The sequence below is a fragment of the Carcharhinus amblyrhynchos genome, chromosome 9 (genome assembly GCF_965287045.1).
Source record: "Carcharhinus amblyrhynchos chromosome 9, sCarAmb.v2.hapA, whole genome shotgun sequence".
Taxonomy (NCBI): Eukaryota; Metazoa; Chordata; class Chondrichthyes; order Carcharhiniformes; family Carcharhinidae; genus Carcharhinus; species Carcharhinus amblyrhynchos.
Window position 1 is genome coordinate 57,404,888 of NC_137332.1, and position 19,303 is coordinate 57,424,190.

Sequence of the window (19,303 nt, forward strand, 5' to 3'; positions counted from 1 at the left end):
CAAACTGCCTTAAGTCTTCTGAGGAGGTAGAGGCATTGGTGGGCTTTCTTAATTACAGTGTCATTAAAGTACAGAAAATGACCAAAAAGGCTAATCTAAAGACTAGAATACAAAGGAATAAAAGTCCTGTTACAGGCAAAACCATGATTAGATTAAAACTGAAAAATGTGAACTGTTCAGGGCATCACACCTTAGCGAGAAATTTATCAGAATGATACCAATATAAAGAGAGATAATACTAGGGTTATATTTTGTGGAATTTAGGAGGCTAACAGAAAGTTTGAACAACAGTTTTCAAGATATTTCACTGTTTGGGAAAATTAGAATCAGGCTTTTCACAAGTCAAAATTCATTTTGTATGTAATGGGTGGCACAAGTTTGGCACTCCTCCTGAAATGGCAATTGATGTTCAATCGTTCATTTTAAATTGGAAATAAATAGATTTTTAAGTTTATTAATTAGTGCTGGTGTCACAAGTAGGCTTACATCATATTGTGAAAATTCACTAGTCACCACATTTCAACACCTGTTCAGGTACACTGAGGGAGAATTTAGCATGGCCAATGCACCTAATCAGGACATGATTCAGACGGTGGGAGAAAACCGGAGTACCCAGAGGAAACCCATGCAGACACGGGGGGAACGTGCAGACTCTGCACTGACAGTGACCCCAGCCAAGAATTGAGCCCAAGTTCCTACTGCTGTCAGACAGCAGTGCTAACCACTGTGCCATCCTGTCCCTTGTTTACCAAAGCTATTAAGAGTTTATGCGGCGATGGCCAATAGATCAACCACGATCTCACCGAATGGTTTGAAGTAACCTGACAAGGGGATAACATTCCCTCGAGGCACCACTGAGGTTTTCAGCATCCACTACATTGGGAAACTCGACCTGCCGACTCCACAGTCCGAATGTGCGCATGTCCAGTAGCGGCGCCAGATACAAAGCAGGAGCTCAGGCCTCTTCCGAGACTAGCGCCACAACGAAATTAACCACAGCTGCGCTGGCAAATGATCATATTTATACTCACTCCAAATATATCAGATAGGGTACGCACACTCGACCCTCTCAAATAAGACGACACCAGCTCTGCGCTCAAAACTACACCTCCCCACTTTCCGGGGGTTCACTCGGCAACGTATGAGGCATTCTGGGAATCCGCCTGCCACTGGCTGTTTCCGGCCAGCTGACACGGCTGGACTACAAATCCCAGCGTGCACTGCGAGGAGGCGCGCACATGCGCAGTTCCGACACCCCCCCCACCCCCGCTAAGAAAGTGTTTTTTTTGAACGTCACCGGTGGTAATATGGCGGAGCAGCAAGCAGAAGACCTGCACCAGGAGGACACTGCCTCAAGTAGGAATATGAGTGGGAGGGCTGGGATTCCTTCACTTAATTTGACACTAGGGACTCATGCCGTTTTTCAAAAAAACGGAAAGGGCCGCCAATTTTATTTCGAAGTGTCCGTATTTTTGGAAAACTCTGATGGAGTTCCGCTGATGGCCTGACCGCAGAGCTCCGTCTGAGGGCCTGATCCTGGTGACGGAGCCGAGAGGCAGGTGCGGAAGTAGCTCTCCGTCAAAGGGAGAAAGTTCACAGATGGAGTTTAGTGAGGAGGCATGTAACTTAGGTGTTGTACAAATTAGTCAATACCTCTCATTAAACTCATTTAAATTCACATATACACACGTTTTAGATTTTTACAAGGTGACTAAAATTTTAATTTAGTTGATTTCCTATTGCTCACTGGCATTACCTATTAAAATATTTTGCTCATGCAACTCCTTGGGGGATAAAGCTGGACTTTGTCAAACTGTGACGCTTACCTTATTATTTTTGCCATCTCCTTTTAAAGTTTCTTGATTAGTGTTACAAGTAGGCTTACATTAACACTGCCTGCAATGAAGATACTGTGAAAATCCTGTAGTTGCCATGCTCTGGTGCCTGTTTGGGTACACTGAAGGAAATTTAGCATAGCCGATGCATCTGTCCAGCATGTCTTTTGAACTGTGGGAGGAAACCCATGCAGACACTGGGAGAACAAGCACAGATAGTGACTCAAGCTGGGAATCAACCCCCCACTACTGATATCTGTGTAGAGCAGTCGAATCCAATTGCAGATTCCCTCCCCAAAGCCCATTTTGGAGAGCACATCCATCATGTAGCTGTGCAATATTCTGTCAAACACCTTCTCCTGGTCTAGGCTGATAAGGCAGGTATCCACCTGCCTGTCCTGCACGTAGGCTATTGTTTGATCTCTTATTCTATCTGTCCTCATTTGTTTGATTTTTATTCCCTGTCTTTGTTAGGAATAGTTTTACTCGATTCCTTTTACACTGATGCTAACCTCTCAGGAGTTAGCAGCAAATGAACATTTTGTTTAAACTGAAGAACCGCTAAGTCTGTCAAGATTGCTAAATGTCTTTCCTTTTTTTAATGCCCTGAAGCATTTACTTGGACCTAGGTTAATGATTTTATCAAGTCTGCCAATTTCTAGGTTGCTTGAAGTAATTTTTGTCTTGCAGCCAAAGCAGAACTAAACCTAAAAGAGGCAAAAAAAAACTAGAAAAGAAACAAAAGGAGATTAAAAGGGAAGATAATTTTGTATGGGGAGGTGGGGATAAAGATAGAAACATTCACGTTGACTTTCGACCATGACAATGCAACAAAAGATCAACAAACAACAGGTGCATTTCACTTGCACCTCCTTCAACTTGGTCCACTGTGTTCGCTGCTCCCAATGTAGCTTCCTTTACACTGGGGAACTAAATGCAGATCGGGTGGCTGTTTTGTGGAACACCTTCACTCAGTTCACAAGCATGACCCTGACCTTCTTGTCACTTGCCATTTTAACTCACCATCTTGTTCTTATGCCCAGATGTCTGTTGTTGGCCTGCTACAATGCTCCAATGAGATCCAATGCAAACTGGACGAACAACATCTCATCTTCCAATTCCAATAACCTTCTGGACTTAACATAGAGTTCAACAAAGTTAGACTATGAACTTTCTCCTCCACCTGATTTTTTTTTTTGTTTCAATACAGCAGCCCCATTCCCCATATCACTTGTTCTTGAATGCACCAGAACACTGACCTTTATTCTCTTAACACATTTTGCTTTCTTACCTTTATGGCATATCAACATCTTCTACAGACCGTAACATTGCCATTAACACCTCTTTTGTCTTGTGTTCTGAACACGTTTGTGCAGTCTTTCCTTACTGACAATTATTACTGACCCATTTTGTTCCACCAGTTCCATCCCCTCAAACAATATAAAATCCACAACTTTTCTCCGTCCCTCTCTTGAGCTCTGTAGAAGAGTATTATGAACTCACGACGTTCACTCTATTTCTCCTTCCGTAGATGCTGACAAGCCTTCTGGTTTTTCCAGCATTTTCTGTTTTTCTATTCCAGATTTATTCCAGATTTCTAGCACCTGCAGTGTTTTGCTTTTGTATTAACAGCAGTAGATTATTCTAATTATGGATTGCTTAGAAACAACGTATAGTAACATAAAAACCCAAAGTTATGAATGATTTTACTAATGGTCATTGGATTTGTTCTCTAAGTTATCTAAATGCCACTATAGTCTACAGAAAATTCAAAGTTGGTTTCTGAGCTAAAATATTTCTTATGTTCTTATGTTTCGAATTATCCAATAATTTGAATTCATTAATGTGGAAGGCACAACAAAGTAGGAATTTGGTGCCTAAAATTATTCCATAGTTTAAATGGAGGGAAATACTGTCAATAAATGATTCTGATACTATAAATGCACAGAAAGAACTAAATGAACGAATGTCTCCAGATTTGCACATGACACAAAGCTGGGTGGAAGGATGAGGGGGATGCAGAGATGTTTCAGTGATTTGAACAAGCTGAGTGAGTGGACAAATGCATGACATGCAGTATAATGTGAATAAATGTGAGGTTATCTACTTTGATAGCAAAAACAGGAAGGCAGATTATTATCCGAATGGCTTCATAGAGAGGGGAATGTGCAATGAAACCTAGGTGTCTTCATATGCCAGGAAACATTCAGGTGCAGCAGGCAGTAAAAAAGGCAGATGGTATGTTGGCCTTCATAGCAAGAAGTGGAAGTACAGGAATAGAGATGTCTTTTTGCAATTATGCAGGGCCTTGGTGAAAATGCACCTGGAATATTGTGTATAATTCTTGACGTGAAAGGAAGCATAGGATGGGGGGACAAGTTGCTGAGTTGGATGATCAGCAATGATCATACTGAATGGCAGAATAGGCTCAATGCACAGAGTGGCCTACTCCTGCTCCTATTTTGTTTCTATGGCCAGGATTCTTCCAAAAATATTCAAAGTCCCCAATTTGCAGGAAAATCGGAGTAAATCCTGCTAGTTATTTTAGCATGGTTTGCCGAATGAATCTCCGACACTCTGTGTATCAGAGTGCCTCGGCGTAATTTGCTCTGGAAGTATGTGGGTGGGCCTATTTCCTCCTGACAGGTTGGCAACATAGAGCTGAGTAACCCACTGCACAGGCACTGATCTGTCAGCACAGAGATCGATGCATGCACAATGGTCCCACATTGCCAACACAGCAATCCCCATCACTGGCCTCTTTCCCCCATCCCCTCTCCTCCCCTGAGCTCACCAGACTAGCTCTCATCTCCCAATTTTCCCCTGGAGGCCAGGGCCCCAAGGGACACTGCCCCCTTGCCCCAATGTCCTGGGGAAGCCTCAACAGCCTCTCCTTCCTCCAGTTGGCCGCCCGTTTCCCGTTAGTGGGGAGCAGTGGTAAACCCCAGTCGTGGTTGGGGAGGTGGGGAGCACTAGTGGCCTGGAGACTTCAGTCCTGGCCCCACTAATGATATTGGAATCCTGATTCCTGGGACACTCAGAGGCTGTGGCGCCTAGTGGAAGCCTGCAAAATGGCCTCCGCTGCATTGCAGCAGCCTGGGAGAATCAACCCTTGTGTGTTGCATCATTTAGAAGAGTGGTGCAAAGTCCAGTGACTGAAAACAGGTAAACAAGAGACTTGGTGGTGGAAAAGCAAAGACCTATGGTTCAAGGTCAGCAGGAGGTCAAGAAGGCGAATGGGATGCTGGCCTTCATAGCAAGGGGGATTGAATATAAAAGTAGGGAGGTCTTGCTGCAGCTGTATAGGGCGCTGGTGAGGCCACAGCTGGAGTACTGTGTGCAGTTTTGGTCGCCGCACTTGCACAAGGATATTTTGGCCTTGGAGGGAGTGCAGAGGAGGTTTACTAGGCTGATACCGGAGTTGAGGGGGTTGAACTATGAGGAGAGGCTGAATAAACTAGGCTTGTACTCATTAGAGTTTAGAAGAATGAGGGGAGATGTCATTGAGACGTATAAGATGTTGAATGGGATGGATAGGATAGAGGTGGAGAGACTCTTCCCGCTCAGAAAGGACAGTAGGACTAGAGGGCACAGCCTCAGGATAAAGGGGGGGCAGTTTAGAACGGAGTTGAGGAGGAACTTCTTCACTCAAAGGGTGGTGAATCTCTGGAATTCTCTGCCCATTGAAGTGGTGGAGGCTGCCTTGCTCAATATTTTTAAGACGTGGGTTGATGGGTTTTTGATAAGAGAGGGGATTAAGGGTTATGGGGAGAGGGCGGGAATGTGGAACTGAGCCACGACAGATCAGCCATGATCTTATTGAATGGCAGGGCAGGCTCAAAGGGCTAGATGGCCTACTCCTGCTCCTATTTCTTATGTTCTTATGTGAAAGAAGTGGGAAGTCATTATGACTTGAGAGTTTGGGTTTAGGACACCCTCATGCTCTTTTCAGGCCAGAGCTGACTGGATGTGTAAGAGAAGGTGTGTCCCAAGATCGGGTATGTGCACAAACCTCATGGGGGTATCAGTTTGTGCAAAATGTTTTTAGTGATTAGAAGAGGACATGTGTAAGTTTCAAACTTTAAAATGTAGAAAAACACCCAATAGAATAATTCCAAAATAAAACAGAAAATGCTGGAAACTCTCAGCAAGTCTGGCAGCATCTGTGGAGAGAGAAAAACAGAACTTATGTTTCTCTGCTGCTCGACCTGAGTATTCTCAGCAATTTCTGTTTTTATCTTGGATTTCCAGCATCCATGCTATTCTGCTTTTCAATATAATTCCAAGCTTGTGTTGGATCCAGAGAGAGGATTTTGTACTGTAGAGAACTTTGTAATGTAGCTGGACTAATGGTATAGATTGATGGTCATTGTGATGATGGAGACTGCAGTTTGAGGTAATTAGTTTAGCTGATATAAATCATTTCACACAATGTATTGACTTGTGTAAATTTTCATTTTATTTATTGTTATTAGTTCACCAGATGAATCATATGACAACGCTAATGTGTCATAATCCTCCATCAGAGGCAAAATATTAACGCACTATCCTCTTTCAGAAGCTGATCTGCTTTGGATTTCTAGCATTTTCTGTTTTTCTTTCTTTCTGGAAGAGGAGAGTAATTCTTTAATTTCCATTAGACTAAATGGAGTTTTATAAAAATCAGTTTAAAACCGGTCTCTTTTTACATTTCAGCTTTCAATTTTGACAATGACCATGTTGAGGATGTTGGCAGCGTCACTATTGACTTGCACTCTGGTGCTGATTCCACTCAAAATTTTAGCACAACAACCACCACCACCACTGATGTAAATCTTGAAACCTTTTCTGAAACAATGGATCCAATTATAACAACTGGTACAGCAGGTTTGTTTAGAAAATATTTTCACATCCACCTTGTTTAAAAAGATAATTTAGAGATGGCTTGACTCAGTCCTTTCCCCAGGTGTTTGCCTCATTCTCCCCTTCTTTCCCCTCCCCGTTTTTCTTTCTCTGTCTTCTCCACTGCCCTTCAGTGGAAGCATTGGAGGAAGACAACTTGTCGCTAAGAAAGTTATGCTTGCATACATCTGTGCTAGAGAATGAATTACACACAGTGGCTATTTTTACCATCTAATTTAAAATGGTTACAATGTGTATGAGAAGCAAGTATTTTTAATTGATTCCAGTGCACTGAAATACTACTTTTTCCACCAGAAAGACACATCTCAATTCAACAGAGTCTGACAGACCTGAAGAATCTTATAGGCATTGAAGGGGGTAAGTGTTAATCCAAACATTCAAGGGCTGCCAAGAAACAGTTAATGTTTTGCACTCCCAATACCATACAGAACAACATTTTGCTGCTTTGCTGAGAGCAAATAATATCTGAGTGATTTTATAAGTCCAATTGAAATCATTTTCTTGATTATTTTCACAAAGACTAGAAACCTGAAAGCAGCACACCTTTCACAAGTATTGCACAGTGTGTCACTTGGAGCAATGTACTTTAGAAACCTGTTGCTCAGAGAGACGATGGGATGCATTTTGAAATCGCCTTAAACTTTAACATTCTTCCAAGATGTCTGGAAACCCCTTTTGGTAAAAATAATTAATTGGTAGCATCACTTTATTGTCTGAATAGCAAATTGGACAGTAAGCAGCACACCAGTAGAATGCTATTGTGATAGCCTCAGTTGCATTTTGCTTCTTAATGGGACATTGTAACAACTGAAAAGAATTTTACCAAATTTATTTTGTAACATCACATGATAATCATGATACAATATGGCGCTTTACATCTTGTGTGGGGGAAAAAAAACTGGAATTGACCTGTGAAAATATATCACTGCAAAATTCATGCTGGAGATACTGTTATGCAGAATTTCCCCAGTAGCCGAGTGTTTTCAGCTAAATTTATAAAACAAAAATGCCTTTCTAATATATGAAAATCCAGATGGGATTCCAGTGCTTGCTGCGTGAATATAAGTGAATGGAAATTTATTATTTTGCTCAAGCTGCTATTGTGGTGAGTACTGCCAATCTGAATGAAAACAGCAGTGCAGGAATTTGACCTTAAAATCAAATTTCGTTGGTGCTGTCTACATTTCACAGTTGTTTTTCTCCCCAATACTTTCACTTTTTGTTTCTCTGAGTAACCACCATTGGCAATGTTTGTTTCATGTGTTTCCTCAGTTGGTAAGAAGACATGTCCTTTGTGTCCCGAAGAAAAGTTCAAACCCAACTATGGTCACAAGCTACGAAGACATTTGCAACATCTGCATTGGAAAGTATCTATAGAATTTGAAGGTAAAATTTTTTTGTACCTACATCACAGCAGATAGGAAATGTTTATCTATCATGTAAGGGGTTGAATAGAGAAGGACAGTGTATTCCAAAAGTTGAAATGCCAAAACAGTCAATGGAATATTTTGACTCCATGGTACAAGGATTTCTCAGTAATGGTAATGTAGCTGAGGGTGCCTAATGTTGGACCAGAAGTTTTTATAAATTCCATAAGGAAAGAACTTTCTACTTCCAGACTATTATGAAGCAATTTACAATTTAGCTAAGAAAGAGAGCTACCCACAGGCCGGGAGCAGGAGAGAGCTACCCAGGAGCCGGGAGTGGGGGAAGCATCTTGGTGTCCACCCTATAACGTCCCTTCAGATCTTGCATGTTCCAACAAGATCACCTCTCATTCTTCTAAACTCCAATAGGTGTATACCCAACCTGTTCAATCTTTCCTCAGAAGGTAACCTATTCATGCGAGGAATCAGTTAAGTGAAGCTTCCCCGAATAGCTTCTAATGCAATTATATCCTTTAAGTATGGAGACCAAAGCTTGCTGGAACATTTCAACAGGCACAGACCAAGGACATGTGGAGAAGAGAGCAAAATGGTGTGTTGAAATGCTACTTCAACATCCCATCCTGCTCTCTTGTCCACATGTTCATCCTTGGCCTGGTGCAATGTTCTAATAAAGCTCAGCATTCTGGAGGAACAACACCTTATCTTCTGATTAGGCACTTTACGGCCTTCAGGACTGAACATTGAGTTCAACAACTTCAGGGCATGAACTCTCACCCTCTCCACCTTCATTAAATTTCCATTTAATTTGTTTTTTATTTTTGTCTTATTACTCCATTTTTATTACTTTGTATTCTCATTCCTATATTTATTATTTCTGCCATTGTTTCATATGTCCAGTCCTACAGCCTAGTTTTTCATCTTGTTTCATCATTCCCTAACTCCCCCGCCCCACCACCACCACCACCACATTGAGCCATCTGCTACATTCCTCAGGCTGTTCTTTGCCATTGGTGTGGAGATGCCGGCATTGGACTTGGGTAAACAGAGTAAGAAGTCTCACAACACCAGGTTAAAGTCCAACAGGTTTATTTGGTAGTAAATGCCACCAGTTTTCAGAACGCTGTTCCTTCATCAGGTGAGTGGGGAGATCTGATCACAAACAGGGCATATAAAGGCACACACAGTTTACAGAATATTGATTAGAATGCAAGTCTTTACAGCTAATCAAGTCTTAAAGGTGCAGACAATGTGAGTGGAGATAGCATTAAGCATAGGTCAAAGAGATGTATATGGTCTCCCGACAGGACAGCAAGTGAGATGTTGCAAGTTCGAGCAAGTCGTGGGGGTTACAGATAGTGTGACATGAACCCAAGATTCCGGTTGAGGCCACCCTCGTGTGCGGAACTTGGCGACCTTCACGACATACAACAGCACAGAGTCACCGAGCAGAAACTGATAGGCAAGTTCCGCACACGAGGACAGCCTCACCCGGGATCTTGGGTTCATATCACACTATCTGTAGCCCCCATGATTTGCCTGAACTTGCAACATCTCATCTATTGTCCTGTCTGGAAACAATACACATCTCTTTAACCTATGCTTAATGCTATCTCCATTCACATTCTCTGCACCTTTAAGACTTGATTAGCTGTAAAGACTCGCATTCTAATCAGAATTCTAATTCTGTAAACAGCATGTGCCTTTATATGCCCTGTTTGTGATCAGAACTCCCCACTCAGCTGGCGAAGGAACAGCATTCCGAAAGCTAGTGGCGTTTACTACCAAATAAACCTGTTGGACTTTAATCTGGTGTTGTGAGGCTTCTTACTGTCTTTGCCATTGGGCCATTTACAGATTCTGATCTCCTAATGATAGCTGTTAGCACCATTCCTGGCTTCTACTGTTACCATTTACATTCCTTTTTATGCCATTCCTATCAATTACATCCACACCCACTTCCCCAGCCTTACAGTATCAATCTCATCCTACTTTCCTTGTCTTTAGCTCTGATGGAGGGTCATCCTGACTCAAAACATTGCTCGTTCCTCTTTCCACAGATGCTGTGAAGCCTGTTGAGATTTTCTAGCATTTTCTGTTTTTGTATAATGTTACATGATTGTTAATCAGGGCTGCAAAGTTATGTGACTGTAATGATACACAAACTCAAATGTGTACAAAACATACTAATCACTGCTGTGATGGCCGCCAGTAAAACGTATGAATTATATCCACACTAGCCAAAATGCTACAATAAACTTTACCTTCTTAAATGCAAAAAATTCCAAACCATGCATCCAGAATCCATCTTGCACAGCATTATTTACCACAGCTGCTGTGCTGATCCATTCACTTTTTAATCTGCAAACTTCATAACCTAAAGAAAGAACATACTTGAATGTATGTACTGTCTTTCACCTCGCATGAGCTCCTAACACACTTCACAGCCAATGAATTTTTAATTGCAGTCCCTTTTCTTCTGTGGACAAACACATCAAGTAAATTGCATGTAGCATGACTCTGCAAATAACAACAATCAGAACATGGCCAATTAAACTTCCCTTTTCGATTGTATTAATTGACCAGCACACTGGGAAAACTCTCGTGCTCCTTTTTGAATGGCACCATAGGATCTTTTACATCAACCTGTCATGCAACTTCCAGCCTTTTCCTTTATGGGACAGTCAGGACTTGGATAGATTGCCTTCTGCATTGAAATAGATAATATGCCATGTAAACTTGAGGCTGTGTCTTGTGTTAGTCAGATAGCAAGATACATTGAAGTCTTGTATCAGAGGCTAATAGATTTGGAATTTGAATTCTTCATGTCTGACTTCCTAATATTTGAATGTAAGATGCTTCTCAGTAGTTTGGAAACATATTTAAGAACATTTGGCTTAAAAGCACATCAGTTAAAAAAGTAGTCAATCTTTTGCTACACAAGCTGGTGCAGTGCTTTGTGCAGAATTTTTATTTCTCTCCTTGTTAATGCTTGCTAAATTTGCATTAAAACAGGTTACCGAATGTGCATTTGTCATTTATCCTGCCGACGCATGAAAACCAACCTCAATGGAGAACAGGTATCAGATATATATATAAAGTTAGATTAATGAATGTCAAATTTACATTTCACGGTTAATATAATCTCTTCATGTACTTTGTATGCATTTCTGGTTTATCTGTGGAAACATTCAGTTTTTTAAAAAAAGTGTTAAAGCAGCGTTCCTACACACAGGATTATTGAGACGTTAGCATAAGTGACTTTTGAGCCAGGGAATAAAATTGATTAAATAATAATCAGATAAATTTGGAAAGATAAAATGTGAAAGGAAATGATTCACGGGCAAAGGAATGGGTTAGTACAGAGGACCCCGTTAGTGATGAACTAAATAATATGTGACTGGATTGAAATTGATTTGCCCAGTAATTTACTAAATATTGCTTGACAATCTTGCAATTATACACAATTATCTTTCTTTCAGCCTAGTTTTTAATCTTTCAACAACTATCTGTGGCATCCCAAGCCATGAATGTTCAACTGATACTCATTGCTGAAAATGTAAAAATGGAAGAAAAGTTTATTAACGTATACCATTTGTAAGAGCTATGCCATGATCACACCAGGATCTTGATGATTGTTTGATTTAGTACTTTGTGCACTGAGTTCTTCGGGTGATCATTGCTTTTCAATCACACCTGACTAATTATTATTGTACGTTGATGGAGCACCATAAAAATCTAAACCCGAGATATGAATAAGTTTCTAATATTTTCTACTACTTTTAGCCCCCTTCTTCCCTTTTAATTCTGTGATATATGTACAAGTTGAGCCAGGGTGACTTTGTTCTCCTGTTTTCTAGTGTGAATGGGACTCAAAACATCTGCTCCTTTCACTCCTTACAGCTGCTCCCAAACCTGCTGAGATTTTCCAGCATTTTCTCTTTTGGCTCTATTCAACTTGTCCGTGTAATGATGATTAACTAAAGCAGACTCAATAAACCGCTTCAAAATCCAAACAATGCACCCCTGCTGTTGCCTTATTCTCAGCTGCTGACGTTTCGGCTTTCCTGGATATGTGACTTTTATGAACGTCAGCCAGGTTTCTCGCTGTGTTCCAACTATTCTTGGCATTAAGTCAGATTCTTCCATGACTCACCATAAAGAAAGCTGTCACTCATTCATTTGCCATCAGTATCAATGCAGAATGAGTGATTGCAGTGAGAGAAAATACATCAGGAAACGTGTCAAAAATGCAAGTGTCAAAATCCTTGTTGGCAAGACTCTTGCTTTAATGTAGTTTGCTGTTTTCAGGTCCCAGTGAGGATTGGAGCACATTACCACTGCATTGTCTGTTCAGCTACTATTGCTCGCAGAACAGACATGATCAGCCACATAACACGACATCTGAACAAAGGGGACACAGAAGCCAGCTTCACTGGAGGTGTGTCAAGTAGTTAGTCATTTGAGTCATTGAAGTTGATTGTTTTTGACTGTATGCTTTTCACAGTATATTAATTTTAGCCAGGCATTAAAGTACCAAGAAATACCCCAACAGCTGCCTTGGTTGTGATCAGGTAACCCACACAGTCTGGTCAGTCAACCTCAGCATTCTAGACTAAGAAATTGACACATAAACTGTGGTCCCTGCTCCTGGTTGCTATTCAGTGGCTTCTCCTGGAAAATGTATCCATACTAATGTCAACTGAGGATAGGATCTACTTCATTTCAGTGGCTGACTAGGTGAATAGGTATTGAAAGATGTGCAGTCAAGGCAGATGAATGGAGTTAAGGTATGATTCAGCCATGATTTTATCGAATAGTGGAACAAGCTCAAAGATCTATTCCTGCTGACACTTGGTGCTTTAAAATTCCACAAGAAGAATTGTTTCAAGTATCAAAGACTGTAGAAAAAGCAGCTTCAGAAGAGAGAAAAGAGAACTTGTAGGGAGAAATTGTTTTTTGTTTTGGACAGTAGACTTGAAGCCCCAACAAGTTATTCTAAACTATTTAAAATAATATTCATTGGCATATACACTGACTTTTCACAAAGAAATAGGTCATAAATTAAGCTGTGTATTTCAGTCCCAAACTTGTGTTCACTCGTGTATACTCATCTATAGCTGAAACAGTAAAGCACAAGTCAAAAGATGTGGTGCTTAAATGTAGCATTCAAGTCAATATACCATGAGTGTCATGACTAGCTTTGGCCACTGCAAGATGAGACACATTGAAGCATCTCCTCTTTGTTCTCATAAGAAAATACATGAGCTTTTCAACCTTTAATTGAGATGAATGTGAGGGGACAGTGCAGGGGTGGGATTGATATTAGGGATATCTATTTAAGATAGTAATTTATGTGGAACGAAATAGCTGTAGAACAGTTCTTCAGATTTAAAACATTATACTAGTCCAAGGGCACAAGAGATTCAAGCCAGCAAAAGCACGTCACGGACTGATGTCAGGAACTTTCTGACACTAAGAATGGAATGGTGGTGCAGTGAAGGTGAATACCTGGAACTATTTAGGGAAAGGTTTGCTGCAGTGTCAGGACCCTGCCTTTCCAGATGGACAAAAGATAAAGATGGCTTTCCTCATCTTCATCAAGTTTATTATGTCAGCCACTACAGAGACACTACACTTGAACCCTGAATTCAAGAGGAACAAATCTGCCACGGTTTGAAATCCCAGTTAAGACTATGTGAGCACATGTGGATATTGAGTGAGGACAGGAGTGAGCTGCTAATAATGCCTTGTGGTATAGTAGCCTGCTGATACTCAATGCTGAGGTTCATGTACAGAGAAAGACAATGTTGAAGAGGTATAGGAGGTTGTGAAGATTCCAGTGAAAATCAGCAAGAAATTGATATCATTATGAGAAGAGGGGAGGAAAATACCGGTAAAACCATAAGTTGTCCATGGAAGTGGCTTGTTGGCTCATGAATTTGGTGTTATTTTCATGCTGTCTGAGCATTTAAGTTTCACTCACTGATAGCTACTGGGTGGCACAGTGGCACCACGGACAGCATTTCTGCATCATAGCACCGGGGACCTGGGTTCAATTGCTGGCTTGGGTCGCTGTCTGTGTGGGGTCTGCACATATTCCCCATGTCCATACGTGTTTCCTCTGGGTGCACCAGTTCCCTTCCACAGCCTGAAAGACGTTCTGGTTAGGTGTATTGACCATGCTAAGTTCTGCCTTAGTGTACTTGAACAAGTATCGGAGAGTAGCGACTAGGGGTTTTCACAGTAACTTCATTGCAGTGTTAAAGTAAGCCTACTCGTGACACAAAGAAGCCTTAAACTACCATTGTCCAGCAAAGTGAAAAACGGTGATCAAGTAATAATCAAATAAGCTGTGTTTCACACTATTTTAAAAAACTGATTCAATTATACCAATAAAATACACTACAAAATTTTCAGAAAAATCTACCTATAGCAGTAACAATGCACACATAATAGATTTATTGTGAAATAAGTATTTTTACAGCATTGTCATTGCATGCATGTGATTGCGAGCCATTGCTACCCATTGTCATCGCTAACGTGCTTCACCATACTTAGGCTCCCTTCATGTAATGTCAAATCCTGTGACCCGATTGGTGCCTTTGTTAAGAATGCAGTTTGTATTGTATTCAAGGCAACATCAAGTTTTTTTTAAAAAGTCCATCCAAAACCAGAGTTTGATTTGATATATTCTTGTCACATGTATTAGCATACAGCGAGAAGTATTGTTTCTTGTGTGTTAAAACGACAAAGCATAGCATTCATAGAGAAGGAAGCGAGAGAGTGCAGAATGTAGTGTTACATTCATGACTAGGGTGTAGAGAAAGTTCAGTTTAATGCAAGGTAGATCCATTCAAAAGTCTGACGGAAGCTGTTCTTGAGTTGGTTGGTATGTGACCTCAGACTTTTGTCTCTTTTTCTTGACAAAAGACAGTGGAAGAGAGAATGTCTGGGCTGCTTGGGGTCCTTATGCTGGCTGCTTTGCCAAGGCAGCGGGAAGTGTAGACAGAGTCAATGGAAGGGAGGCTGGTTTGCATGATGGATTTGGCTACACTCATGACCTTTCTGTAGTTTCTTGCGGTCTTGGGCAGAGCAGGAGCCATACCAAGCTGTGATACAGCTAGAAAGAATGCTTTCTATGGTGCACCCGTAAAAATTTGCTTTCAAGCAAAAAGTCGGATTTAAATATGATTTAAATTCTGAAGTTTCGGGAGTACCTGCTGTGGGTGAGACTTTTAAATTTTTTTAAATGAGCTATAAATACTAGTAGTGTGCCAGCTGCTGCAAAGAAAGCAAAAGCCATCAGCCAAGTGGGAGTTCTAAAATGTCTTCAGGGTGAAGGGTGTTACCTAATTTGAATTTATATAGGATTTATTTTATGTTTCGTTATTTATGTTTGCGAGCTATTTCAGCCAGGAAGGCACAGTGCCACATATGTATGGTGCCGTATTTCAACTCATACATTTTTTTTTCTAAACAGGAAATGTCTGATTAAACTTAGTTCCAGCTTTAACGTTGATTCCCATGGGAACTCCTAATTCATTCACTTAAAAGTTGAGATTTTCAGGAATGCAACCACAACTTAAAATAAGGACTTAGTATATCTCGTTAATCCATTGTATTTTCTTTCCTCATCTGAAGGTGAGAGGGGAGAAAGAGAGGCATCTGACCTAATCCTTTAAATTGAACACACAGCCTGGATCTTCCACAAAATGGCAAGCACCACAGAATTGCTGCTCCACTCCTACTTTTCTGTGCCCCAGCACTGCCCTGTATTTCTGGCTTTGTCTTCTGAGACAGGCTTCTCCAGAAATACAGAGCATATCTTCAATCAGACAGGGTCATTATAACGCTGAATTATCAGGGGGAAACAAACCACACTCCATTTTTATGGCACTAGCTGCTGTAGAGTAAGTTTAAATATCCAGTGTGGATGTAAGTGGATGAATGTTAGTGGAGTGGGTAATTGGTGAAGTGAGTGAATGGTCATGGTAGTAAGGTGGATGGGATAGGGTAGCGGGTGGATAAATACATCTGGAGGTAGTAGGCTTGAGTCGAGGGGTTGTTAGGGTTGGGCTGTTCAGGTGGTAGGGTTAGTAGTGGAGGCTAGTCGGGTTGGGGGATAATCAGATGAGGGGGGTGTTGTCAGTTCTGGTTGGGGTGGTAGTCAAAGGTATGCACTCGGAGTGGGGGTGTCAGTGATTTTGGGGGGTGGGGAGGTGTGGAGAAGTGGTCATTGTATAGCTGTCCAAGAGTTAGATTAGAGTTCGGTAACTAGTCATCTTACCAGCTATTCACGCCACACTCCTGCTGCAGCGAGGTTGGAGAATTTGGCACCCAGTTTACTCATCAGGATGGGAAAATCCCACTGGTGTCAAAGGTGGTAAACTCCAGCCTTTGACTCTAGCTCAGGGTCAGAGACATTTGCAGAATGTCCCAGGGGATAGGGAAATCCCCCATTGGAAGTTCAAACTTTGAGCAATTCCCAAGTTGTTCAATGCAGTGGGACTTCTGCAAGGTCCTGACATGCATCTTGGGTTGATCTGAAAACCTATCCAAAGACCGGAAGATCTGAGCCTAAGACTTTTAAAATCCTGCTTCATTCCTGTATTTTGCATTGCTTTTTTTTTTCTAACAGTCTTTCTCCATTTCAGCCACTAGTGGGCAAATGTCATCCACTCAAGTGATGAAAGAAGTCGATACTGATGTACATGTATTTCCAAATCATATGACTCCTCAAAAAACAGATTCTTTCTTTAACCCTAAAATGAAACCTAACAGGTGATGTATCAAACTTTTTTAAACAATGATGTATATACAGGGCAGCTTATGCTTGCCTGTTAAATTAGTACAGAATTGTTTTATGTGTCTTAATATATTTATTGTATAAATTGATGATGTTTAACAAATAAATTGAGCAGATTGCTGAATACAATAAATATTTAAGTGATCCTGAATCCTGGCAATTTTCTCATTATTTTTCACATTAACAAGGCTTTTTAGTTACAATGTCACATGTATAATATGTAGAGCACTCAATGGTTATTACTTTGACTAAAAGGGATAATTGTCTTTTTCAGCTCAGTTGTTTTTAACTCGTGACCCATGATTTTTACCCCACTGCTTTCCACTTGTCCTGTCGATGGATAGCTTTCAAAAACTACCTTTAAAACCTTATTGTCAAAAAAATGCTTGCTTCTCACTTGCCATACTATTTATATTACAGGCAATTAATATTCTGCACGCTTGCTGTTCTGGCTCAAGAACGCAAACTACTTGAATGTTTAGATGCTTTTGGAGCTACAGGTTTGTGAAGATTGTAATTTTCCTTATAACTTTATTTCTCACTGATGTACTCCTTATTCTTTAGGGCAGATCAGTAAAAGGTTTCTTTTGGAATGTTCCATTGTTTAATCCTCCTCTTGTCTCAATGGGTGGATTTTCCAGCCATTCCTGCTGGCAGCAAATCCCTGGTGTGGGTTCCCCAGCAGTAGAGGATGCAAAATATTGAAAGCCCCATTAACAGTAAAGGGACCAGAAGATCCTGCCTCCACCCAATGGTGGACCACTGCCACCATCCGCAAAACGCACCATGGGATGGAGGTGGAAAATTCTGCCCTATGTCTCCCCATGTCACATATCCTGTACCCTAACTAGAATACAGGCAATCAGCAGCTGAGCTCCTGTTGAAAGAATGAGATGAACTGGGAGTATTTCAAGGGACTCTATCTCCATTTTATTTCTGTTCTATTCTTTTGGGAAATCGACCTTTTAATACCTCAGAGTCTGTGAATGAACTGTGGATATTTTGATTGCAAGCCTTATCTCGCTGCAGATATTTCTAATGTAATAAATGAATCAAAGTGAATCAACTGCTGTGTACCTAACCAGTTATTTTTGCCTGTAGATCCTATATTTTGATCTGTTCTGACAGTGAAATTGGTGATTTCTTGAAAGAAATCACAGGGAAAAACTAAACCTACCACATTGAGACATTTTTAATCTTTGGTGTATTGATGAATTACACTTTGATGATTGACTGCTGATTAATAGGTACAGGAGGCCTTGGTGTTTATTTTCTAATACCTTTAACTCAGTTTTGCAAATCAACAAAATTCTTGACCATAATGGGTGATCTTGTATACACAGGAGTAGATTATGCAAGCCTCCCAGATTGTGACTTCAATATGTTATCCACTGTCAACAAAGGTTTCTCACTCTGCAACAATTTTATTCACTGTTTGTGAAAATGTATTTTTGTTCTAAGTTGTGATTTAAGTAGAATTACTGACATCTGAGTCAAAAGGTTAAGTTCAAGTCTCACTTCAGAGACTTGAGCATCAAATACCAACATTATTAAGAACAAGTGTAAACCATTCAGCCCTTCAAGCCTGTTCCACCATTCTGTAAGATCATGGTTATTCTGACTGTAACTTCCACTTCACATTCCTGCCTATCCCCAATAGCCTTTCACCTCATTGTTAATAATGAATCTATCTAGCTCTGCCTTAAAAATATTTAAAGACTCTGCTTCCACTGCCTTTTGAGGAAGAGCATTCCAAAGACTGTTATAGGATTTTTAAAAATTAATCTGTTTTACGTGAACAGCCTCTTATTTTTAAGCTATGACCCCTGGAACTAGATCCTCCCACAAGAGGAGACATCCACCCTGCCAATATCCCTCAATCTTAAAGATTTCAATCAAGTCATCTCTTACTCTTCTAAACTCCAATGGATACAAACCTACCTTCGGAAGGCACTCTGCCCGTTCTGGTATTAGTCTAGTAGACTTTCTCTGAACAGTTTCCAATGCATTTACATCTTTCTTTAAGTAAGTAGACCAGTATTTTACACAGTACTCCAGATGTGGTCTCACCAGTGTCTCGTACACCTGAAGCATAACCACCTTACTATTATAATCAGTTCCCCTCATGATAAACATTTTGTTGGTTTTCCAAATTACTCACTGTATCAGCATACTAGCCTTTTATAACTCATGCACTAGGATACCCAAATCCTTCTGAATCTGAGTTCTGCAATCTCCCACCATTTGGATAATAAGCTTCTTTTTTGATCTTCCTGCCAAAATAGACAATTTCACATCTTCCTGCAAGATACTCCATTTGCCAGATCTTTGATCACATATAAAACCAATCAATACCAGTTTGTATGTAGCGT

The 19,303-nt window shown here is 40.7% G+C and overlaps 2 protein-coding genes across 4 annotated transcripts in view; one reads left to right on the forward strand and one right to left on the reverse strand.

Annotated features, from left to right (window-relative positions):
- swt1 (SWT1 RNA endoribonuclease homolog) overlaps nucleotides 1–1,149 on the reverse strand; it is a 102,642-nt gene extending 101,493 nt beyond the window's left edge. The window contains exon 1 of one of the 2 annotated variants that reach the window (XM_080195737.1): nucleotides 1,032–1,149. The gene's annotated coding sequence lies outside the window, so the exon portion shown is untranslated. Of the gene's footprint in view, nucleotides 1–821; nucleotides 887–1,031 lie in introns of those variants that run through there. The other variant, XM_080195738.1, reaches the window with a different exon arrangement.
- A 155-nt stretch (nucleotides 1,150–1,304) lies between these two features.
- The window catches only part of trmt1l (tRNA methyltransferase 1-like), a 51,055-nt gene continuing 33,056 nt past the window's right edge, over nucleotides 1,305–19,303 (forward strand). For both annotated transcript variants that reach the window (XM_080195732.1, XM_080195733.1), the window contains exons 1-8: nucleotides 1,305–1,356; nucleotides 6,531–6,701; nucleotides 7,032–7,094; nucleotides 8,010–8,123; nucleotides 11,138–11,202; nucleotides 12,434–12,563; nucleotides 16,780–16,906; nucleotides 17,352–17,431. In XM_080195732.1, the coding sequence (XP_080051858.1) occupies nucleotides 1,308–1,356; nucleotides 6,531–6,701; nucleotides 7,032–7,094; nucleotides 8,010–8,123; nucleotides 11,138–11,202; nucleotides 12,434–12,563; nucleotides 16,780–16,906; nucleotides 17,352–17,431 (799 nt within the window). In that variant the 5' untranslated portion in view covers nucleotides 1,305–1,307. The remainder of the gene's footprint in view (nucleotides 1,357–6,530; nucleotides 6,702–7,031; nucleotides 7,095–8,009; nucleotides 8,124–11,137; nucleotides 11,203–12,433; nucleotides 12,564–16,779; nucleotides 16,907–17,351; nucleotides 17,432–19,303) is intronic.